The sequence below is a fragment of the Chamaea fasciata genome, unplaced genomic scaffold, assembly GCF_029207755.1.
Source record: "Chamaea fasciata isolate MVZ Bird 193981 ecotype frontalis unplaced genomic scaffold, bChaFas1.0.hap1 SCAF_1, whole genome shotgun sequence".
Taxonomy (NCBI): domain Eukaryota; kingdom Metazoa; phylum Chordata; class Aves; order Passeriformes; family Sylviidae; genus Chamaea; species Chamaea fasciata.
In genome coordinates, this window is record NW_027094086.1 from 113,744,181 (window position 1) to 113,769,809 (window position 25,629).

The 25,629-nt window shown below is 35.9% G+C and overlaps 1 protein-coding gene across 1 annotated transcript in view; it reads left to right on the top strand.

Moving 5' to 3' along the window:
- The window catches only part of NEK10 (NIMA related kinase 10), a 78,254-nt gene that overhangs the window by 27,458 nt on the left and 25,167 nt on the right, over window positions 1–25,629 (top strand). The window contains 4 exon segments of the mRNA XM_066190007.1: window positions 13,276–13,406; window positions 13,824–13,893; window positions 18,816–18,957; window positions 18,959–19,040. Coding sequence (XP_066046104.1) covers window positions 13,276–13,406; window positions 13,824–13,893; window positions 18,816–18,957; window positions 18,959–19,040 — 425 coding nt within the window.

The window sequence follows — 25,629 nt, forward strand, 5'->3', positions numbered from 1 at the left end:
CACCGAGCTTCTCCCTCAGACTTCTCAACCCCAACGCCTTGTTATTATAACACAGCTGCACTCAAGGTCACGCTGACCTCGCCGGCTCTTGTGTGAATGCAAGCGATCTCAGCAAAGCTCTCTCATGTCTACATGGCCTTGGTCACGTAGCCATTCCTCAACAGTTATTTATTTAGCTTTTTGTGCTAATGCTGTGGTGTTTTCTTGCTGTGGTGTTTTGAGGAAACTCCCATTTCAGTGGTTGTTGGAGATACTATTTTACTTGTGTCCCTCATCTTCTCTGCTGTGGAGGAGAAAATATTCTTTGATCTTCGTTTCTGTTTATGGACTACACACTCTGTCTGCATACTGTGTTATGTTAACCAGATTTCTTTTCTAGTATTGGTCACTGCTTCTGATTATGACTGTATCTTGTGAGACCATTGCATAAGTCAATATTCTGGTATGATTTCTCATGTAGGGACCTGCAGTAGCTGCATTGCTTGTTGTGGTGACATAATATTTTCAGTTATTTAAAGCATGTTTGGGTTGGGAAAGGTAATTTAAGATGAGAGAGTGTGTTGTATTTTCATACATACTTTATTTTTAGCCTTTTTTTATGTCAAACTGATTACCAGATTTCCCAGCAGTGCTTTCTTCCTCCAAAAATAGAATCTGAAACATTTCACCAATTTCAAGCAAGTTTGAGAGTTTAGGTTCTTTCAATGTTTGTGAAAATTTGGTGATGGATAGCAAGTAACGAAACAATTCAATCTTGTGGAGAAAAGTTTTTAAACTCAGCTGAAATGTTACCTTCCAAATAAGCTGCCATATATTCTGTTGTGTGACAGTAGTTTAGTGTGTTTAAATAATGAAGAATAGGAAACTGAAGGTACAGTAGTATAGTGGTGAGGGAAAACATTAAACTAGTGGAAAACTGGTCTTGTGCTAGTTTCATGGAACAGATGGCTCCTGGAGGGGATTTGCTGATTTGAATAGAAAGGCAACAAAAGTTAAATAATCCTTTCAGTATGTTAATACTGATTTTTTACCAACAAATCTTCTGAAAGTTGTTTAATACAAGTGTTCACTCTGAGAATGAAAGTACTTGACAGAGTACTTGACAGAGACTGCCTTACAAAAGGATGTTCAAATGATTTCATTTTATATAGTTTTTATTAAGTAAGAAGTGTGTCTAGTTTACTGTCACCTAACATTTGAAGTGTACTTAATACCATGTCCAGTGAGAGCTAGTATTATACTTAGGAGTAATACTGGAAATTCTGTAAAACAAAATAGGGAAGCATGAAGATATCTGTATCTATCTCCGGAAAAATGTTCCAGTGGCAATTCACAATTCTTACCGTAGGAGATAACTTAATACTAGACAGGAGAGAAGGGAAAAAAAATTCTTGGACTTAAAGAAAGCCAGCCACTTTATAAGTAACATGGACTAGTCTGTTATGTGTTTTTCCTATCCTGAGTAGAGTTGTACTCACAAAGGCTTGTAAATAGCTTAAAGTCATACCACAGGTTGTTTACATGAAAGTGAGTGCAAAAACAGTTTTCTGTGAGACTTCTTTTCTATCAAATGAATGGTGCTGATCCAGCTTCTAAAGAGTTACTTTAATGCTGAGGGGTGGGGTGTGGCATGTAATAATTTTATAGGCTCCATGGTGACTTTGGACTGTTGCCTTGAGTGAAAAAAAAAGTACTGTTCTACTACCATAATACATTATAAATCAACAGTGTACTTCTTGGAAATAGTTGTTTCTGTAGAAGTTATATAAATTGTACAGCAATTATTTTAATCTATAATAATTATTATGTTATTCTATCTTTGGAAGAGATAATAATACTAATAAATGAATACTTTTATTAGAGTGAGATTAGTCATTTCATCAAACTAATTTATCATCTTTTAAATGTCTTTTGGTCCAATGTTACCAGCATTTGTTTGCTGGAATTCTTCTTTAATTTTTACTTTAAGTAATGTTAAATGTTAATGCTAATGCTACAATGTTAATGTTAATGCTACATTAAGATAAACTATGTTCTTAGGACATCTGAACTGCAGGATTTAGAACAGTTTTGGTGAGATTATTTCTGCCTTTCCCATTCTATTCTGTATTCAAGATGTTAGCTGTATTAGTATCTTGGCAAATCCTTACTGTTTCTAAATCTTACTATTTCTTATTTTGCTTTACTTTGGTGCTCAGTATATAGTGTGCTGTTTGAATTTCTTGTGCCATTATGTGTCATCTTGCTGTCTTGGATGTTTCCTAAAGCACCTGTTTGCAGTTTTACTGTTTCTTTGATGATCAGTTAAAGCTGTTTGCTCTTTTTATTTGAGTCTTGTGATTTAGTTTCTGGTGTGGCCTTTCTGTGTTCTGTTGCTTGCTTTTTCACAGAAGCCAAATTTCAAAGCTCTGTCAAGGATTGTTCAAACTTAGTCTTTCCTTGGTTTGTTCTATCTATTCCAGCTGAAGGAGTCTGAATTTAAATACCACTTGATTTCAGACAGACCCATACGTCTGCATTTGCTATCTATTCTGCTGAAGAAAGATGTTTTCCTGGGTTAATGCCCAGTGTCTGTCTAGGTTCTCCACAATTTAATCTACACAAGCAGGGGTAAATAATTTTATGATTAGCGAGATAGTGCAGTGTTAATAACTATGTGATCCTACTTGCAGACAAGTAGTCAGTGTATTTTTATGGAGAGTAAGGTGCCAATTTATTAAATCGGGAGAAGAAGCATATGAAAATGTAATTTATTATTCATAAATTAAAGTGTATGTTGATTCTCTTTCTACTTCCTATCTCATGAAGATTTGATAAAAGCTTTAGCTTATTCCTGAGAGGAGTTTTAGAGAGAATTTGGAGAAGAAAACTGTGGAAGTAAATGGTTTTTTCTCATTGCAGGATCATGTGACATTTCCGTTTAGGTGTCCTGTCCTATTTTGCTTCTAGTCTACTTTTGAAGGGTGCTTATTGCTGTGGTTTGGTAGTGAGCTGAACAGAATGAGGTGATGTCTTGAATCTCTTCCTTCCTTCTCTTTAGTCTTTCCTCAATTTCCCACATAACCTTACTTTTTCAGCTAATATTTGTGACTAGGAAGCAATACATTTTAATAAAAAATACAATAAAATATGTATAGATTATTATGTTATGAGTCTGTGTGCTTATTTCATCTATTGACTCTCATGATGTCTGTTGGGGCTATCTGGATCAACAGACTTTATTGAGATTTGAGAATTTTAAATTCTATGCAAAAGAAAACAATGAAGTCACCATTTTATTCAGGCAAATTTTTTATCTATCTGTTTACTTTCTGATTTTTTTCTTTTTGTTTTTCTATTTAATCCATAATGAACGTGATCCCTAGACAGAAAAGATGTTATTAGTTAATTATTTTGTATATTAGTTTCCAGCAAATCCAAATACTTGCAAAGTCATCTAATTCATACCTTACTGTGAGACACAAGTTACTGTCAGAAAGAAGACTCTGTGTGGTTGGGATTCATCTTGCTTATATGTAGCAATTTAAAAGCTGGGCATCTTATTCAAGTCAAGCAGCTAGATGATTACTGAAAGTAATGGGAAAAAAATAAGCATTCGGATAATGAATTTCATCTCGTCTACCTTGAACAGTTATATTTAGTTAATGAGATGAATCAACCACCTGATGTGTCTATCTTCATTTGCTACAGAGGGATCTTAGCATAAATCTCTTAGAGGAGTTTAAAGTTAGGTGAAATTGACACCTTCTTTGAAATCAGTTATCAAAGATCTAGGTTTATTTTAGAGTTGTTGTAGAATAGGATTTGCTACTGCTCGTGTCATCTTTTTGCAGATACTTACTTTTCCATGTTTCCCTTTAAAATGTAAATATTCATGCAATTTCTTGATAAGCTTGGTTATCCAGCTTTTAAGCCTGATAAAGGCAATGAATGAAGTTCATTCCAAAAGGTATATATCTCAGTAAGCAAAATCCTTTACCATCTTTTAACCGTTCAGATTTCTGTTCCATAGATAGAGGGGAAAAAAAATTATTTCTTGAGCTGTTTATACAGTTACAGATTTAAGGCAGTTCTTTAAGTATTTTACAGGAAATTGGGAAATTAATTCACAGAAAAACATCTCTAGTTGGAATGAAACTCTTCTTAGAAGAATCTGCCAGGTGCATGTTTGGAGTACCTTTTTAGAATATGAGCGGTTCAGGTTTTTATGTGTACGGATAGCACTTTACCAGAGCTTACAGATGCAATTTGTCTACAGCATTTCTTTTAAAACTGGCAGCTTGACAATTTGCTAGTTATTTTTGTATAGACGTATAACATCATGTGTGAACCGTGCAGCGATGCTTGGTTTTGATAATATGAATAACAAATCTCATCAAAGGGAAATTTTATTTTTTGTAAGTTTCAGAAAGTGGCTTATACTTCCTCTTGTTGTTTTTGATTTTGTTCCATGAGGTGTCAGAAGGAAGAATAGATGTAAATTAGAACTTTAATGTGTTTTTCTGTTTTGAGCCTCCCAGAAGTTCTGTATGTAATACTGGAACACTAAATTACAAATGAATGGTGCTTTGATTTGTTCTTATAACTTACTCAAAGATGCATATAATAATCTTGAAAATGCAGAAGTGTAAAAAAGTTGAAACAGCTGTGTATTTTATGAATTTAATTAGATAAGTGTATTTTTATTACGATGTGAAAGGTGATACTTTGTGACATTCTTTAGTAATAGTAAGACAACTGAAGGAAGAATTGGCTTGATGTAAACATCACCTTTTCAAATAGAGGCTGCAAGGCTTTTAAAATTGTCCTTGAAACAATTTTTTTTTTAAAAAATGAAGGCCTAGAAAGAACAGTAGTTTTACACACTGACTCTCAGCAAGTTTTTTCTCCAGATCAACAAATACGGTATACAGCCAAGAAGGCCAAATACCAAAGGAATTGTATCTTTATGGGATATTTTCCCAATACACCTATACACCCTATCCTGATGAGGGGCAAAAAACATTGCCAGTAGATCTGTGTCATGGTTTAACCCCAGGCATTAAGCAAGCCCAATGCAGCCACAACTGGAACTGGGGAGAGAATTGGAAGGGTGAAAACTGAAAAACTCATAGGTTGAAATAGACAGTTTAATAGGGAAAGCAAAAGCCATGCGTGAAAGCAAAGCAAGGAATTAATTAATTGCTTCCCATGGGCAGGCAGGTATTCAGCCATCTCCAGGAGAGCAGGGTCCCATCACATGTACCAGTTACTTGGGCAGACAAAAATCATCATTCCAATTGTCCCCCCCTTCCTCCTTCTGTGTATATTAAGCAGACTGTCTGGGATATCTCTTAGGTCATTTTGGGTCACCTGTCCCATCCTGTGGCTTTCCAACCTTCCATGCACTCCCAATTTCCTTGCCAGCATTGCAATACAAAAAGCAGAAGAGGCCTTGGCTCTGTGTAAGCCTGGCTCAGCAATAACAAACACATCTCTATATTTACCATAACTGTGTTCAGCACAAACCCAAAACATATCCCCATTCCCAGACACTGTGAAGAAAGTTAAATCTACATCAGTCCAAACCAGTACATTGTGTAACTTTAAAAAAAGTGTATAAAAATGCTTCGGGGGGGGGGGGGGGGGGGGGGGATGCATATCAGAGCCCTTTAAACTCTATATATTTGTGGTGTATTTGTAATAGATAAATGTTGAGACCTGGGCCCTTGCATATTTGAAATATATCCTTCAATTTTAAGGATAGTTTTTAAGAAGATACTTGTGCAGTGAGCTGCATTGCTCTATGAAATTCAGAAGGGGCTGAGATTTAGCGTTTCTTTTTCTCAAGCACTAGAAGTTCATATGTGAAAAAGCAGTGAAAGTATAAAGTTGCCACAAAAAACAGATCTGTCTGCCAAAGATGTACACTTTTGCAGCAAAGGTACAGAGTTCAAAGATGGGAGAATGTGTAGTAGTTGTATATAACTTGCTGGTCTTCTGAGTATGAAAACAAGTCCTAACAATAATATTCTTCTGCTCTTTTCAGCAGCTTTTTATGTAGGTTTTATGCCCAGAAAGAGGAACTGGTAATAGATATGCTGAAGTTCTTCATGCATTTTCTTGTATAGCTATATTTTGATTGACTTAATTTTTCTTAGTAAAGGTAAAAGAGAGTTTCAGTTGAGCATTAGGAGCTAAGGGTAAAACTGAAAGTTGTGTTTCAATGAAAGCTGATTTTATATTTCTAAAGCTAACTTCTTGGCAGTTCTGTTTAGTATCTCTCTTCCATAGAAAAAGCCTCCCAAAACTTCTGCCTGTACCAGTTGTTTCTGAGGCTGTGATATAAACTGTGTCAATGAAATGATTCAAGGCAGAAAAATCCAATTATGGCAGCAACCATCCAACCTAAACCAGCCATACTCCAGGGCAAACAATCATTTGTGAAAACATATAATCATGAGCTAGATTAGAGAACTGAACTGCCTCAAAAATATTTTAGGTCTTTGATGTGTAAAGCAGCTGTAGAAGTACTTGTGCTGGCGCAGGAGAGCACACCCTGGTGGAAGAGAGTGTCTGGGAACAGCAGAAGCAAGACAACATCTCAGCTTTCAGTATCTTTTGAATATACAGCCTAAACAACTTACCCCATGTGAGGCTGTTGTGGTCTTCACAGTTTCATATGTGCTCTAAATTTTTGATGGGGGAAAATAATCACAAGTGCCTCTTTGCACTTAGGAATTGGGAAGAGGACCTTGTGTTCTGAACGTGCTTTTGCCTTGGGTATTTAATGATTTAGGTATGAAGAAGGTATTTGTTTCTTTTTTTTCTGTTTAACAAAGCAATAGGAGTAAAGACCAATAGAATAAACCTTTAAAAAATGTTGATTTATATTTATATGTGACAAGGGTGAATTAGAAATGAATTGGTGGCAGTTTTTCATGTGTTCTAGAACAATGTCTTATTACAATGCTAGAGACCATAAGTTATTTTTCAAAGTTAATATGTTTGGTATTGCTAAGCAATATTGTATAAAGTTGGCACACATAAAATCTTGAAGGCTTGTATATCCAAAGAAACACAAATCTGTTGCTGAATGTTAACTGGATGTCCATATCTCTATTTTCAGAAGTGTAAAATAAAAACCCAAGAAAGTAAATTATGGAACTTCTTGACTATTTCAAGCTCAGAGGTACTGAATTGGGTTGAAAGGAAGCAGCAAGTTCATGAGTTCTCTAAGTTGTTGATCAACAGCAGTGTAACTGAAATTTGCACTGGCTTATTACTGGGATCTTGTTTTTTACACCTTTCTCAATGTGCTCATTAACATTTGAGATTGAGACAGACTACACAAATTTACAACTATTTGCAGTGAAAAGTGTTCTTCTACATCAAACCAGGGTGGTTTTTTGGGAAGATATTAGTAAAAACATTATGCAGGCATTATGCAGTCTGCTGTATCCTACAGTTCTTAGTGGCCTGTCGCTGACTGTGGATTGGTTTTGCCTCGCTATGGAAGAAATAATATGAATATAGAAGAGCTTTCTGGGCAGAAGCAGGCAATGGCTGGACTAGGAAATGAAACTGTTGAGATTAGACTGATGAGAGAGCAATTATACACATGAAAGTGGCCTCTCTTAACTGACTTCAACCATTTTAAAATTACATTCCTCACCTGGTGGCATGAGGATTTATCACACTGTAACGTTGCCATCTGAAGGTAGTAAATTTTTTCCCTACCCCTGTACATTTTAAACTTGGTGGAACTGATGAATAAATGATGAATTTTTCTCTAAGTATCAGTAGAAGTTTGGGATGTCTGAAAAGGTGTCTTTTGTGAATAAGAAATTATATGTATATTTTTTCCCAAAAATATTGAACGTAATTTGTATGGAGCAAAATGGTAGCAAATAATAAATTATTATAGACTTACTTGGCCATACTTTTTCCATTTCTAAATAGAAAACGGTGAAGGTAAAATTTTAACTAGTGATTGAAAATCCTGTTCCTGCTTCATCATTCAGGGGATAGACAGAATATCCCCAAAAGGCTTGTGTTGAATTCTTTATGTGGGTGAGAAATGCAAATAGCTTTGAGCAATATTCACAGGACCTCTTTATTCAAACTGTCAGTTTTGTGGCTCCTGTTTCTTCTTCCATTGGTTTTAGGGGAAATTATGAAGCTATGATAATGAATGTCTATCTGTAGCTTGCAGCAAACTACCCAGAGAAAAATTATGACATGCAGCAACAGCTTTTCTGCTTTTTTATTTGGGGATTACGCTTGTGCATGTTATGTTATGTTATGTTATGTTATGTTATGTTATGTTATGTTATGTTATTTAATTTTGTTTTATTTTTAATTTTTTATTTTTTTATTTTCTCCCCTTGTATTATTCCCCCCTCTTTCTGGGACTCAGGGAACTGATTATAGAGTAAATGTAGGGTTTTTTCACAGTGGTCTCCAAACACAAATTCTCCTGTAGTAGTTTGGTAAAATGAAGACGTGTTCGTAGAAACCTAGAAATGGTGTCCAAATGCAAGCATTTTCTCATTCCTTGCACTGAAATTCGTGGTCTTGGAACTTATCTGAGAAAATAGACATGAACTGAAACAGAAGAGATTCTAGCTTGATATATGTAGATTTTTTCCCTTCATTGTAACAGTCAAATAGGGAAGTGAGAGGTTGTGTAGTCTTTACCTCTGAAGATTTTCAAGACACTACTGGATAAATCCCTGCTTATTTGGGCCAGAGAACAGCAGTTCCATTATTATGATGAATTCTGGCAGTCGTAGGTACAAAGACTATGAAAATCCCTTTCTCTGCTTTGTTTTGGGGAGTCCTGCTAGCAAGTAGTGAGGCTATCCATTGCAAGTGAGTATTATTATATAGGTATTTTAACAAAGATATCTGCTTACCTGAAGTTAATAGAAGCTGCAGAGTCTGTTAGCATTTGGGACCAAAGGAAACAAAAAAACCCCATTGATCAATATATGGCAAGCTTGTCTACTGTCTCTCCTACTGTCCTGTCTCCAACAGTGGGGAAAAAAATCAGTATCCTTAGGTAGGGAAGAATGGGATAAGCATATTGGATACTTTGCTAGTTTCCAGCTATTTTCAGCTTGGATTGTTTCCTGAAATAGTTATGGTTTCTAGGCATGAGTGTCTCTATAACTAACATCTACTACTGGAATCTCCACCAAAGTTTAAGTAATTAATTGAAGTTATGTTAAAGACTAAAAGCAATAACTGCCATTGTTAAAATCCTGGGTACTGGTGGATGACTCTTTGTTTAGCCTTTCATTATAACCATCACCTTCTCTGGGAGTCAGTCTTGAAGAATCATTGCTGTTTTCATTAATTCCTATCTGTCTAGTTGATAGCAAGTCTCATTTGAAAATATTGCTCCTACTACAGGATGCCATATACCAGCATGTTCCTACACCTGTTGGAGGCACCAGTGAACACTGCACCAAGATAAGTCACGAGAGGCTTGTTGAAGTTCTGTGTAGCTTGGGAAATCTTCACTGGTTGTGTCCGATGTAAAGTCAGCCTGAAAGTATTCATAACATTCTTTAGAAGCTTCAGAGGCTCTAGAAAATTAATGCTGTTTTGAAAACATCATTCCCTCATCTCCTCTTCTCCTCCCTCTCCAAATTTAGGACTTCTTTCTTAATTTTGGAACTTCTGTCCACTCATAGATAATGTGAATATGAACTAATCTAGTGAGGATAGTCACCTTTCATATAGCTGTGTTGTAGTGCAAATGTAGCAGACTTAGATACAGTCTGTTTAAATCTCTGTTAAAAAGTGTTCCTAAAGAAAAACAATGGTAAAATAACATCAGTAAACAAAATTATAAATGAAAGTTTGATTGCAAAACTATCTCCAAGGCCATGTAGAGGTGATTTGGTTAAATGTGTTTGATGTTTTACAAGTAGCACTGTGCTGATAAAATTTGGGTTTTTAAAATTCTAATTATAAATGAGGGGTGGTATGGGAAACCTCTTCTGTATTTAAAATAGCTGCTTAATTTTGTAAAAAGGAGTTCAGAAGGAAAAACAACTATTTGAATTAAGCAATGGCTCATTTTGAGGCCATGGGCATAGAGGATTCCGTTATTAAGAGTAAAAGCAGTACTAGTATGTTGGGCAAGAGTGACCTTTCCAAGAAACAATTCTAAAATTGTCTGTTAAAGGATGCTGACAATTTGGATGGTTATTTTGTGGATATAATTAATTTAAAATATTTTAGTCTTGCATTTGCTATGGACATTTTTTTAGTGAAGGATTCTCTTACAGTTAACATAATGATGCTGGAGCAACCTTTTTCAGCTTGAATATGTAAGTTGGAAATCACCAGTGATTTGCAAATTTAGATGAAAACTCGAGTTATTGTTTTGAATATGTTAGTTTCAAGAATTAAATGCTGCCACTTCTAGTAGCTGTGGCTGATAGCATCAGTACTGCTGCTTAGTGGCAGTAAGCTCAGACCTTGGAGCAATGGAAATTAAAATCTTTATAATCTCTTAGGGGCTCCCCCTTTCTGGATTGTTTTGAATGCATTTTATGATGTAGACATCTGTTTGCTAAAAATTTTATTAGCACTGCTGTCTTGTTTCAGCCAATTGAGTTATCTTAAACTAAAAGTTAAAGGATAAGTACTGCCTTTACAAATGATAATTTAAAAAGTCATACTAATTCTACAGCCTTAAATTCTCAGTGTTTGTGAGTAAGACTGGTTCCACATATTTTTTCTGGTCTTGACCAGACAGTGACAGTTTATACTCAGTTGTCATCTGAATTAGGCAAACCGTATGTACTCCCACCACCCTCCTGCTTGTGGGTGGCAGTGTGCAGGAACCAGAACTGGGTACTTTCTCTGATTGGCATCCCCCACCAGTGTGGATCCAAAACACGCAACTCAACTGTAGAACTGTTTTGCTAGTCAACAACTACTGTACCCCACCCACATTTGTAACTAGCAGATGGTGAGGCAAGCCTGTAGAACATGGTGATGGATTTTACTACGTCCCTTGAAAAGTAAATAAATAATATATGAAAATCCTATTTAAAAATCTAAATTACAGAGTTAGCCACAAATGCATAACATCATGTAAATATGGGATTTTATATTCTCTGTAAAACTTGCATGGTCACATTAAATAAATACGACTTTAGTAATTTGAAGTACTTCTTAAGCATGAGACAGTATTTTTTAAGATAATGGTTATCCTAATGTTCTCAATATCTGAGATATCTGACTAAGGCATTTGTTCTGGAAGAAAAGATCAAATACTATTCTGCTACAAATCTTTTTGATTAAAAAAAAAGGGGTATTAGATAAGCATTTAGAACAAGAAATCTTTCAGCATGAATAAACAGAACAAATGACTTCATTAACTTTCAGCCACTATGTGTTTGTGTGAAACCATGCTAAAACTATAACCCTGTCAGCACTGTATTCTTTCTATGATTTCTAAATCACAGTATGATATTTCTAAGTCACCAGTTGATGGGTTGCTGTTTCCTCTGGACATAGACAAGATTTTTCACTGCTCTTCAGGAATCAAGATGCTGTAGGCCAAGTCATGGTTGCCTCTGTTTCTCTCTCAGTTGGATTCAGTTTATTTTTTCTGTGGCTTCTACACAGCTTTTTTTGCAGAGTTACATAAATTTGGCTTGAATAATCTCAGTTTGGTATTTTAATATAATTTAGCTTTTTAAAAATAATAATTTTTAACTCAATCTCTCTGTGCATGAAAATTATCACTAGAATAAAGGACTAAAATTCAATTCAGATTTTTTTTTCTGATTAGGAGCATGCTTAGAACTTTACTAAAATAGGGGCTTTGTCCTATTGAGCTCACCATCTATATGATAAATTGCAGGATTAATGTTTGCTCGAGTAGACACATTTAATACACAAAAAGGAAATTTCCACAAAGACATTTACTGATTTACTGTCACAGACAGTTTGATTACAGAATTACTATTATGTCTTAACACAATATTCAATACCCACTCTGTAGTTATGTAACAGCAGCAGCAAGATTCAAAGAAAATTGCTTATTAAGTTTGACCCAAGAATCTGTATCTTGCTTGATCAATTTTATCAGAAGAGTGTGACCTGTAAGTCTCTCTCACTTCCCCACACTGTGACCTCTGTTCTGACTTTCTGTTCTGTTAAGTTCACATAATTCATCTTATCTTTTGTCTAGGGACCTCATTTCATATCTTTTAAAAATCTGCATTTTGTACATAGCAGCAGGATATCCTCTAGCATCATTAACTGAATTTACACAGTACCTCTGAGAACAGAAATAAGGCGTTTCACCAAAGATACCAGTAGTATAATTATGAAGATATAGTGGTTCCAAATTCTAAGCTGAAGGAAAAAGGTAAACAAGTTGGTTTTCAAGTTGATTTTACAGATGAAAGAAGTCAAGTATTTGTCTATATTTCTGAATGACAAAAAACTAAATGCATTCTGTGATGGTCTTTACTTACTGCTAAGACTTGAACTCCAACATCAGAATACACTACTAATGTAAATTGTTATCATCCATGTTCATGAAAAGCACTGAGGAAATGAAACAAAAGAAGTAAATTCTGTTTTGTACACTATCAGAACTGAAGTTACTGCACTCTTCCATTTTCTTTAAATGTATCTTTACAATTTTTTTTTTTTGTATTGTCATTTGGCTGCCTGCTGAGTGTCCATGTTGCATCCTTACAAGGAATGTATTACAGTAGTTTTAAGAGATGAAAATGATACGAGTCAAGTTCGTTTACTTACATTAATAGGAAAACTATATCCATTATCCTAAATACAGGAGTGGTATTCAAACCTTTCTGATAACTGAATCGTAAGATGAGGTGCCATCCTTATCTGTCCTCTCTTCTGTTTTATTGAAGTGTCATCATTGTAAAGTAGTTGTAAATGCTGTAGTTAATTTGTTTCCAGTAAGTCCAAAGACAATGTGAGTGGAAACGAAAAGTGAACAAAATATAAAAATAATATGTTTTATTTTATATATACGTAAAATAATATAAACTCCTAGTGTTGTGAGAAGAAGTCCAGCAGAAGTTGAAAATCTATTCATTGTACTTCCCCTTAAAGAATTTGGTTGGTAAATGACCCATATGCAACCTTTTGAATGTAATTGTATGTGTTGTTATGTTGTAGTGAGTAACTAAATATTGGGTGAGTTGTTTTTGGATTTTTTTTTTAGAGAATAAGCCTACTTCTAGGTGAGTTAATAAAACACTTGAGGCTTGCATTGCTTTCTCCCTGGTCCTGTAATTGTATAGGGTGAGCAGTATGGAGAGAAGGCTGATGTCTGGGCTGCAGGATGCATCGTTTATCAGATGGCCCCTCTGAACCCACCATTTCACAGCACCAATATGCTCTCCTTGGCAACTAAGGTATTCACATTTGCCAGATCAACCTCCCAGTTATTTCTGCATGTGTTCTCATGATCCAAGAGAATTTGTATTCAAGTTTATTGACAAGCAAACTGCTCTCAGCTCGAAAGTGTGTGGCTTGTGAACGAACACAAGTATTTATCATTGTGTGAATTGGTATCTTGGTACCCTAATTGCAAAAATTGATTGTAAATGTTCAATATTGTAGCACTTTAATCTGCAGTGAGTGTGTACACTAATGTGGATATCTGACTGGAAGAGACAGTCTGCCTCCAACTTGTTCTGCAAGTTAGAGCTGATGATGTAATGCTCATCAGATAGTTTTAAGGGATGATATTTATCATATTGGATCTTCAAATAAATACTGGAGTATTTTTCTTCAACAAACTGTAGATTTTTTTAAAAAATATTTTTCAGATAGTAGGGGCTGTGTATGAACCAGTGCCAGAAGGACTGTTTTCTGAAAAAGTGTCATTTGCCATTAAGAGTTAATTACTCATTTTATTTCGACATCCTGCTGTAAAGATGTTTTTGTTTTGTATGCTTCCAGCAGAGATAATGTGACAGTTTGCAGACTTTAGCAACTGTCAGTATTTGTCTCTGAATAGGAAATAGCTTTGGATTTAAAGCTAAAGAGAGCTATCTCCTTACACCAATAATAACATATACAATATAGCTACACACATGCAACTGCAGAACTCATACCGGTATAGTCAGGGCATTCATTTAGCCAGTATAGACTTTTTATTCAGTACTGAAACTTACATTTAACAATATCAGTGCTATACTGAATTCCCTGCACATCCTTCTTTTTCCCCATAAAAATCCAGCATTTTGAGTAATTTTCAAATGTGCATTGTGGTCAAGGAAGTAACCCCATTACAATATGTTATTGTAGATCACTGTATGATCATGTTCATAGTTTTTTTTCTTTATTTGACCAATGGAAATATGGTTTTCTCTACCTTATAATTCTGTCAGCACAGCAGCAGAGAAAACAAAGTAATGGAGGAAAAGATGAGCCTGTACTTGCTACACTCACTCATCACAAATTCCTTAGCAATGTTTATATCTTCCTGGAGATAATGTAATGTGTAAAGCAAAGTACAGGGTGAATTAGAGATTTAGTTAGCTCCCTTGATTTTTCAATTTTAGGAAAAAAAATACACTTAGCACAAAAATGCTTATACTTTCTCATTCAGATATTCAATTCTGTCTCTAAAAAGGACATTACAAAAAATTTTGTATAAGGTTATAAACTGAGGTTTTTATAGTATGTTTAATTGTACAGAAAGGTTTCTGTTATTTAAGACCTTGTGGATAAAGGAAAATAATGGAGAGTAGAGGAGCTAATAGAGCTAACATTTATGCTTAAGAGGTTCTGAAATGAATTCTAATGAAAATATTAAAATCCTTACATTACACAAGAATTTTTCTACTTATTTTACTAACAATGGGAAGCATAAAGTGGGGTTTTTTGTTATTTTTTGGGGCTATTATTTTTAATATTACTATGGCTTAAATCTTAAACAATGTGTTATGTTTAGGTTTTTGCTTATGCTTTGTGAGATATTTAGAAATAATAAACAACATTAAAGGAAAGTGGTAATAATGAGATTTTAGTTATAATATAGATGAAACATTAACAGAAAAGATGTAGTTATTTTCAAATTACTGAAGCACCACACATTTCAAAGATGAATATTGTAAATAGAAGAAAAATCCTTGATAATGATTTGAAGAAATATTGAAAGCATCTTGTTACAACTGTTAATTTTCATTTTGTGTTATCATTACTATTCTTTAGTATTGTTATTAAAATACAGTTCTATTGCTATAAGCTACTAAAGAAAGATCTGGAATCATAGATATCAAATTCCGTCAGAGCTGAACATCAGTCTACTTGGTGTTTAGTCATAAATAATTTTTAGATGCATGGATATAGGACTTCATAAAAATCTCTTCTAGCTCCCATTTTTCCTTGGAACTTTTGCCCAATTTTGGTGAATTAAAATAAAAAAATTAAAAGAAGACTTCAACCCATAGTATTTTTTAAGGGTGAAAACTTGCACCTCTTTAAAAGAAATACAAAATTTTAAGTAAAAATATTTTTAGAGTAATGAAAATTAGTGAAATTAATCAACACATTTAAGCAAATTTAAAGAAAAATATTAAAATCAAGAAGTTCATGCATTGTAAAACATTTTCAAAAATGTTTGCATGGCAGTTGTGTTTTACTTAGAACTGCTTTAGAAAGAATAAGTCATTCTATTATATTTTCTTTGAAGAAGAGTATTGGGTTATTTGTTTGTGTTAGGTCAGTAGTACTGTGCAAGGAAATTATAGTAGATTATCAGGTTTCTTAGAGTTAATGGATTTAAGATGGTTTTTAGTACATGCAGGACTGTCCCTGGCAGCTTTCCTGTCCTACACTGCATACAAAATGTTCTTGGGATATAAAAATAGACCTAATAATGTATTATTACCATTACTAAACAGCTACCTAGGGTGCCTGAAACAAGAACCATAGACCTGTTGAAGTATTTTAGATTGGAAAGGACCCCTGGAATAGTTTAGCTCATCCTGCTCCATGCGGATACAATGAGATCTGGTTGCTCACTGCTCAGGATGGAGATTCCACTTCTCTGGGCCCTCTGTAGTGTTTGTCTGCCTTTGTGATTAAAAGTAATAGTAATACTAATAGCAATTTTTGTATCTGCCCAGACTTCCCCATGGTTTAACTTATGTCCCTTGCCTCTTGCTCTAACACTGTGCACCCGTGAGAAGAATCTGGCTGTGCCTTCCCATTTTGCAGGTACCAATCAGATCTCAGAATAGGTGGTGCAGGTCCCTCTGACAACTGCCCTGCCCATGTATCTCTGCAATTCATTGTTCACAAACTTTTGGAGAATGCACTCTCTCCCATGATCTAGGTCATTAATAAAGATAGTAAATAGTACTGACCTAATATCAGTCCTTGGAGGATGTTACTTCCAGCCACCAGCTGGACTTAGTACTAATGATGGCATCTCTTTGAGCCAGGAGGTTCAGCCAATTATCTTCCTACCTTATAGTCCTTTGTATACTGTGGGATATTGTGTCAAACAAAAGTCTTGCTAAAGTAAGGCTACCCCCAGCATGTATTGCTCTTTCCTTTTCCTCAGACAGGAATCTCATCACAGACACCAGTCAGCCTAGTCAGGTATAACAGGTGTTGGGTTAGTCCATCCTCACTGTTCCCAGTCACCTTCTTGTCATTTTTGTGCTTGAAAATTACTTCCAAAGGAAATTGCTCTATTATTTTCCCAGAGACTGAGGTGGAGCTGACTGGCTATCAGCTTCCTGAATCTTCCCTCTTGCTTTTCCTGGATATGTGTCTAACATTCAGCTTTTATCAATTTACAGGAACCTCCTTTTGATCCTTTTAGACTTGACAGATAGTGGTATTGACCAATTGAATCAGCACCCTCAGACCCTTCTCATTTGGTCCAATGGGCTTTTCTATGTCCAATTGGCTTAAATGCCTTTTCACTCTATATTCTGCTATATGGAAATGCTTTATGCTCATAGATTCTACAGGTAGGCTCAGAGATCTGAAACACTTATGGCCAAAGTTTCTCAATGGAAATGGAAGCAAATGAGGGACCAAATGTCCCAAGCTTTTCCATGTTTGTCACTAGGTTGCTTAGTAGGCCCCCATTTTCCAGTCTTTCTTTTGTTGACCTTTCCTCTGCCTTCCACATCCATTGCTAGTTTCAACTTCTTCGGCTAAGGTTTTGCTTTCCTAACTCTACTCTTTGGGCAATACCTGTTTTATTCCTGTGTAGTCCCCCTGTTTCCTACATGCAGGATTGGGCTGTTCCAGTGTTTTGAGATGTGTCCCTGAAGATTAGCTTGCTTTCCCAAGCTTTCCCTTTACCTTCCACAGCAGCCTTCTGTGAGATTCTACCAGGAAGATCCCTGTACATGCTGAATTCTGCTCTCCTGAAGTCCTCTGTTGTAACTGTACAATTTCACTTCCTCACTTCTCTCAGGATTTTGAACTCCACAGTCTGATGGTTGTTGTAAGATCAAGAGGCTGCTGTTGATCTTCCCATCCTTGCCTCTTTCTTCCTTGTCTGAGAGCGACAGGTCTGGAAGAGTGCCCATCAGCTCCATCAAGAAATTGTCATCAGCAGATTTCAGAAGTCTCCTGATTGCTCCACTCAGCCGTATTACCCCATTAGCAGATATCAGGGTTGTTTATAGGCCCCGATGAGTATAAGTGTCTGGAATCATGGTGCTTCCTCCATCTCTCCAACAAAGGCTTCATTGACTTTCTCTCTGGTTTTGTGTGGTTCATAGCAAGCATCTACCACAATGTCACCCATTTTGGTCTGCTCCTCTGGTCCTCACTGATAAGCTTATGACTACACATGATCAGGTGTTGGACTGCAGCCAGACTTTAGCCTTTTCTCCTCAGTGATAGAATTCAGAACACCCCCTCTGTCCCCTGCCCTTCACACTTGACCTCAGTGCAATGTGGTCACTTTCAGTGTGCTCACAGTTGGCCCTAATAATGTTATTTGAGCCCACATGAATCATGCAATGCCCACATGAACAGCAAGAAGTAATAGCCCAAGGGTCAGGATGAGTCTTGGTAGCATCTCCACAATGTCCTGGACCCAAGCAAATGCTATCATATTCATCAAATTGGTCAAGTAGATGGATGTCTCTGTTCCCACAGCCTCAAATGACTGTCAGCTACTGCATCTTAGTTGTGAGGTGAACACTTGATGCAGACTCACCTAGCTCTGTTGTGTCCTCCATTAGGCCTTGTTCTTCCTCGCCTGTTCCTAGGTTGCTATACCTCTTCTGCAATTATTCCTCTGTAGTCAGAGGAAAAGGCTTCTTTCTCTTGGCAGAAGTCACAAGGCTTCAACATACCTCCTCTTGGGAGCCTTCATCCACTTCTCCTTTGACATCAAGCCCTAGATACTCCTTTTTCCATGCATTGTTTTGAGAGTGTTGTCTCTGTGAAGATCCTGACATTCTCCTGTAAATCCTCCTGACAGGATGCTCCTCTCCTTCACAGGTGCTTTGTCCACTGGTGTAGTGCCTTGACCCCAGAGCACAATCCCCACAAGGCAGGCCCCATCTCCCCCATCCCAGGAGAAGGCCCCAGGCACTTCTTAGTGTGTCTGGGAGTGCACAGCCACAGTTCCCAGTAGCAGTTCTATTTGGGTCAGTGTCAAGGCTAATTGTTCCAGCTGATACTGGAGGCTGTGTTGTGGTGTGGTAACATCCAAGCTGCCCAGCATCAAACTGTCGCAGGCAGGATGAGGGAGCAGTGCTGGATGTCATAACTCCATAAATACCTGGGCAGGAATTCAGTGGTGGAAAAGGTTTTTTAGAAACAAGTAAATGAAGAATGTTCTTTCTGTAGCTGCTTGACTCATGATGCAGGGGCACGTCCAGACATAGGGAAGGTCAGCTCACTGCTGTCTGATGTGATGATGAAATGCCTGGATGTCTTATCCATCTCTCATCTCATGTTAGAGAAGAAACTGCATCAGGAGATGAACCGAGCAGTACTTTATGGAGGCTAATTGAAATGCAGTAACCTATCACCATCAGCTTTCCATTTTATCACAAGTACATGTATTAGGCTTTATTTTTTGTTTTCATTGTTTTCTACATCTGAGAAAATAAGGTGCAGCAAAGCAGAAAACAAATCAAAATGAAAAGACCCATCCTCCTGTAACATTTTTCTATGCAAGCTCTTTAATTTGTTTTTTACAAAGTATTCATTAAAATTTTTTTGGACACTCTTTTGCAGGAAAAATGACAGTATCTTAAAACCCAATGTCATTCTTTGTTGGAAAATGGCATTGTTATGGAAGTTCTTACAGTTTTGATAATATCTGATAGCATTAAATTATTATGGCACACTTGTGGGTGGTTTGTGAATAGGAGAATATACACTTGATTTGGGTGAAACAAGCTGATAATCTTGTGTATGATTCATAAACAATGACACAGAAAATGGAACCTACAAGAATAAATTTTAAATTACAGATTGCAGAATACAGACCAGTGATGCTGATAAGGTGTTTCCTTATGTTTTCTAACTCTCTGGTACAGTTTTGCAGAAACACCTCTTACAGTTCTTTCATTTGCTTCAGGCTGTGTTTTAAGCATCCTTCATGAAGAACATCAGTAATTTACACATCATATATGATCTCAGAGAATTTATTTTAAAAATACAAGGACAATGTTTTTGTATAGCAAAATTGCTCTTTGAAGATTGTTATGATAATTGCAATATAAAGTTATACTTTACACAGCCACTCTTGTCTGTTCAGATATTGCATCTCTTAGTTTCCTTTTATCAGGGCTCTGTAGCTTGCATGAAGGACCTCTATGTAGAAAAAAGGTTTTCTAGAACTCCTGGTCCCAAACATCCTAGTCTTCACCTTCCAGAAACAAGTAACTTGTATCAATAGTTAATTTTTTTTCAGGAGTTTTTTGACATATCGGTCTAAGATCATTATTTATATTACACCTTTTTTTCAATAAAAAGGACACCCAAACTTACCAGAAAACTGTAACAAATCACTGCCTTTTGAAATGTAAGAGGTATTGGAATGAAAGAAAGATACAGGATAGGTTTTGTAACTGAGATACTATAAACAACTTTTTGCATGGTTTTTTTCATTTTAATTTTCTTAATGTACAGATTTGGAATCTTATTGTATGCCATTATTTTTTTGTATCTTGATATAGTCATTCTCTCACAAAACTGTGATGAAATTTGCAAAGAAATGTGCTATAATGTCAAGATGCTAGATTTGGGATTTTGTTGCAGTTATTGTGTCTTTGAGAGAAAAATGCTCTACCCAGATATTTGTGAGATATGATAGAACTGATAGTTTTGCATAGAAGTTAGAATAGTTAGTTTTGTATAAATACTTGGAAAATGCACCTATCTACAAAACTGCCTGTGTATTTTGGGTGATAATGTCTAGTTTTCTCAAGGAAGAGACACTGCAGTTCTAGTTCCACTCCAACTGATATTTTACTATGCATATTAAAAGAAAAGCGACTCTGACAAAGATCCAGAATACTGAAGAAATGAAGGGGAATATGCCTCAGTAATGAGAAGTGTGAGACCTAATTTTGCAAATTATTGTAAATAAGAATAATTCAGGCTAGGATCTTTCACGTTTCAGGGGCATGTTACAAGACTTAGAAACAGACGGAGCCATGTTGTTTCTTTCTTCTTGGTATTTAAGAGAACCAGTTGAAGGAAAACCAGTTTAGGAAATAAAGTTGAAGGATTTCTAATAAAGAGAATAATTATTCCTGAAAATTTGCCTTTTGAAAAAAAAAAAAGGCAATGTTCTGACTAAAAGTGCTTGGAAGAATTTCAAACAGCTGCTCCTGAAATAAAAGCTCTGTGTGATATAGACAGCCTAATTCATCTTAGTCAAGGCCCCAGTGATTCCCCACCCAAGTAATTTGTCATTTTTCCACGGTGTCAGAGAATTTGGTGTTTCTGCCATGTAGTTCAATGTTTTGTTGAAGCCAGCTAGCTTATACTTTGCTTTCTCTACTGAGATGTACTTATGGCCTCCTTTTTCATCCCAGCTGTGAATGTTTCTGGAATAAGGACTGTACTCTCTGTCCTTGTATATGGAACTAAAGAACAGATATCTTTTGGAGCCAGAGTGGAATTTGTTTTATAAGTAGTTTAAAACTAGTTTGGTAGCTGGTAAATAGGCAATTGAAAAACAGGTCACTAGATGATGAAGTACAATTAGTTACCTTGTGTGCTAAGTATACCATAAAATCCATGCTTGAAAATAATCCCAGTAAAAAGAATCATCATCAGCTCCCCACAAAAATTCTTATATTTCCTAGTTTTCCATAGAAACTGTTTTTGTTAGAACAGAAACAGATGTAGGGGTGGCAGGTGTTCCATAGGGTTTTTGTGTTCAGCTCTGGAAGGTGAAGGTTGCTGACATAACACATGGTACAGAGGACCCAAACAAGCAAGAATAATGGCAATAATTCTCTGTCATGTTGCACCTTTCATTTCAAGGTGATCAATATTATATTTTCATGCTCTGGGTAGGAAGAGTTGGAGAGGAAAAAGGTAGTTTGTGTAAGGTCACCAAACAGACCAGTAGGAAATTTGAGTTTTCTGTGTTCCAAGGCAAGAGTAAGTCTCAAAACAGTAGTTGATGTAACTAATGATTTGTTTTTCTAATATTTTCCTTTAAAGAGAGGAGTGTATAACCAAACAATAATTTGATTGCTTTTTGTAGTATACAGATTTGAAAAATGTATTTTGTCTGTTTGGAAGACAGTAAAATTAAGTCACTTTTACTATTTTGGAAACTTGTGTTTCATTAGATAGGCATCATCCATTATTGTTTCATATACTGTATATATCCTAAAAGGTTTTCAACTTTCCTCTCATATACCTAAAACAATATAGAATGATGAATATTCAGTTCAGTCCTGTCTTTGGATGTGGCAGAGGAGAGTGTAAGTCTTATAACTGCAGTCCATCAGCTAAAAATATATGACAAATATGAGACAAATATATACAAAATATGAGCCATTTGTACCTTCTACTACTCCGAGAATATGTTAAAAATGGGCAGACATGGTAGATTACCTGGATGGTCAGAACAACTTCCTTCTCTCAGTTTCTGTAGTTCTGATCTGTGCATAAGGCACGTATATCCTGTCACATTCTTTCTCTGTGCCTCTCTGTGTTCTTTGGGAATTGAAGCTTATTTTCATTTTTGTATCAACAGTATCACTATAATATGCATTTCATTTTAAAATTTGTATGTGCAAATCCATGTATTCAGATCAAGTTCCCAGTTACTCAGAGTAGTGGGGGACAATGACAATTAGATAATGGGAGAAGTAAGTCCAATTTTCTTTTCTGAGTGTAGCCTGAGCTGTGGAGTGTGTCCGCATTCCATGTTAGTCAGGGCCAATAGGGAGTCGGAAGTCATTAACAGTGCTTGGTCTGAGCTCGTGCATTTAGGTTGCTCTTAGCTGGGTGCTTTGTCCTGGTGTCCAAATGCATGAGAATGCCCATTAGCAAGGTTGCTCTCTGCATTTTTCCTGTTTTCACACTGGAACTGGTCTTTCCCTAACTCAGGATGCTGGAGAGCATGGCTTATAGACCACAGCAATTCATCTTGCATCTAGATAAGACTTTTAGCTGCAGGTCAACACTGGCTCTCCCAGGCTGGATCTATAGGTATCATGGTGTTGTGCTCCTGGACTAGGTTGATGCTGCTAGAAGACATACTCTGATTATTCTTGAAAGCAGCTTGGCTATAGCCTGTGCTAGGAAGCCTGCCTATCTCTCCTGCAGAGGCTGTTCAACTATTTGTTGGCTGAAAATAGTAAACGAAGCAGTGTAGCTGCTTTCAAACTATATGTAAATGACTAAATTTAAGCTAAAGAACCTGACCAAACCTGAAACAGCTGATGCAGTTCTCTGAACTTTATCTGTGACATAAACCTTTGTACTCCACCTCTAGATGGTTATGAGTTGATTCTATTTTGTGTTTTATGAGGATCACAGCTGTTTGAAGGACCAAAAAACACAACATAATTTAACTGGTTTTTCACCCAGTCATTTCCCCCCATGTCCAAATTCAGTTCTGCTCTGCTGGCAATTGTTGCGCTAATAATCATGTTAGCTTCTAAGCATCACCACATGCATTACAAAGTAGTACTTAATTAGCAATTCGATTTGAATTAATCAAGGTTTTTTGTTAACTCAGAAAAAGACATAAAGATTGGCTTAATGTTCATTTTAATTTCCTTTTCCTTTGTGTTTAGAAATAGATTTTGTGCCATTCAGTGCATAAAAGATTTTCTTTCTTGAAAAAACCCCCATGTGTGTGCAGCAATTGTTTTAGTGTTGGTTAAAGCAATGAGTATGCTTGGGTTTAAAACACTTAGCGTGCAACAGGTTATTAATATTTCAGAAATGTTGTCCAGTAATTATGTTAGACTACAATACTTTTATTTGGATTGTCACTAAAATTTGTTGAATTTTTATATAAAAATGTGGATGATTGTGACTGTGCACTGCTGCATACATATCCCTTTGGAAATGAGTGAGGACTCAGGAATGTCATGAAGACCTAGCTTTCCACAAACTGTTTTCTTATTCTTCCATCTTTCACTCCATTGTGACACCATTCTGTTCTGCTAAATTTTAAAAATGTTGGTGTGATAAAAAGAAAGAAACCTTTTTACATTTATACTATTTCAGTTTGGAGAATAAAGTGACAGTGCAAAAACTGTTTTGAAGGTATAATTTTTTTAAGAGTTGCTGAATGTTTAATTTGTTAGTGCACCAAACCTTTTTAATAGAATTGCAGAATGTAAGGGAGGAAGAGTTGTCAAAGATTATCTTGTCCATTTCCAAGCTTTAGAGTTACCTGTCACTCCTGACAGGTATTTGACAGTCAGTCTTAAAAATGCCATGTTATAGAAAGAGTTTGGAAACAGCAGAAATGCATAAACTGTCTTTACAGTCAGCAATCATATATCTGATTGAGTCTTTTTTTTTTTCCGTATGAAGATAACATCTGCAGTTAGTCTGATGCTTGCAGAAAATTTTGGTCTTTGCTTAAAAGGGTTTATACTTCATGTGTGTCTGGTTTGCAGGAGATATTAGATTGACATATGTCTGTTCACGTATGGGATGCATATAACGCTTGAAATTTTCAGACCCAATCTTAAAACTCAAATAAGGGTTATGATAGCATTGACTCCAGAATATCCCCAAAAACTGTTTGGTAAGTGCTTTCAAACCTGTTAAATAGTGTATGAACATATATTTCTCTTGGCAGGATCCCAGATAGATGGAATAGTTAAACAATTACTGAAAATTTTCTCCCCACAGTGGAAATATATAAAAGTTATGGTTTTTCTCTGATGTTGCATCTCCTCCCCCCGTTGTTTTTTTTTTCCTTTTTTTTTATTTAATTTGAGCTGAATAATAAGAAATGTGGAGACAGAGAAGGAAAAGGTATAACCCCTGAGAATAATCAGAGGTCTACAGAACATGATTTAGAAAGTAAGAGTGATGTGATTTTAAGTGTATTGTTCAAAACTGGACCTAATTAATCCAATTTTGAATCTTCTTGGTACCAAGTAGAAGGAATACACAAATCTTCAGGATTATTCTTTTTGTTTATATGCTGGGATCAGTATGATGTCTACCTTTTCAAAAAAGCATGGTATTGTAGCATCATATTCTCTTCCTGATCCAGCAAAATCCCCATATATTTTGCTGCAGAGCTTCTGTCACCAGTCCTTCTCTAGTCTGTGCATTTGTATGGTTGTTTCTCCTTGCTCACAGGACTTTGCATTTCCCCGTTTAAACTTCATCCACTCTTTTAGTTTGTCCAGTTTCTCAAAACTTTCTTTGACACCGGGTGTCACTTTCATTGGCACAACTCTGTGTATGATGTATATGCTGCAATATATGATATATGATGTGAATGTATCACAGTCCAGGCACTTTTAATAGGCACTCTATCTATCCATTATGCAGATTATAATTGTAATTCAGTGACAACATTGGGTGGTTTTGGAACAAGGTCAAAAAGGAGCCTGATAAATTGTGCTCACTACCCATTTTCAGTTTAGCAAACATTCGAAGTAGTTACCACGTTGAGTACCATTTTTATGGTCAATTATTCAGCCAACTGATCATGATTTTGTCTAGCTCACACTTCCCTAGCTTTCTTCTAGGATGTCATTGAAAAACATTGTCAAAAGCCTTGCTAAAACCCACATATGTAACATCTAATTCTTGTTCCTAATGCACAGGAGCTGTTACCCTCTTACTGGAAAAGATATATTGGTTTAGCCTGGTTTTTTTTCCCCTTGCCAATTTCATGTTAGTTATTACTTATTTTATTGGTACTTTACCAGTGGAAATAGGTTGTCATTTTTTTTTAAAATAGAAAGTCAATTGACTAGCATAATGCTGTAATTGTAAATGTCTCTAATAAAGAAGATTAATTAAACGCTGTTTGCAAATGCCACTAGAGAGCTCTATATTTCATGAAGACAGAAAAGTTAATTCTTCTGAACAGCAATATGACAAAACAGAGATAAATGAAAGATCGGGATCTTTATTTTATTCAACCTATTTTTTTTTTTCCTTCTAAAGACATTTAGATTCCTG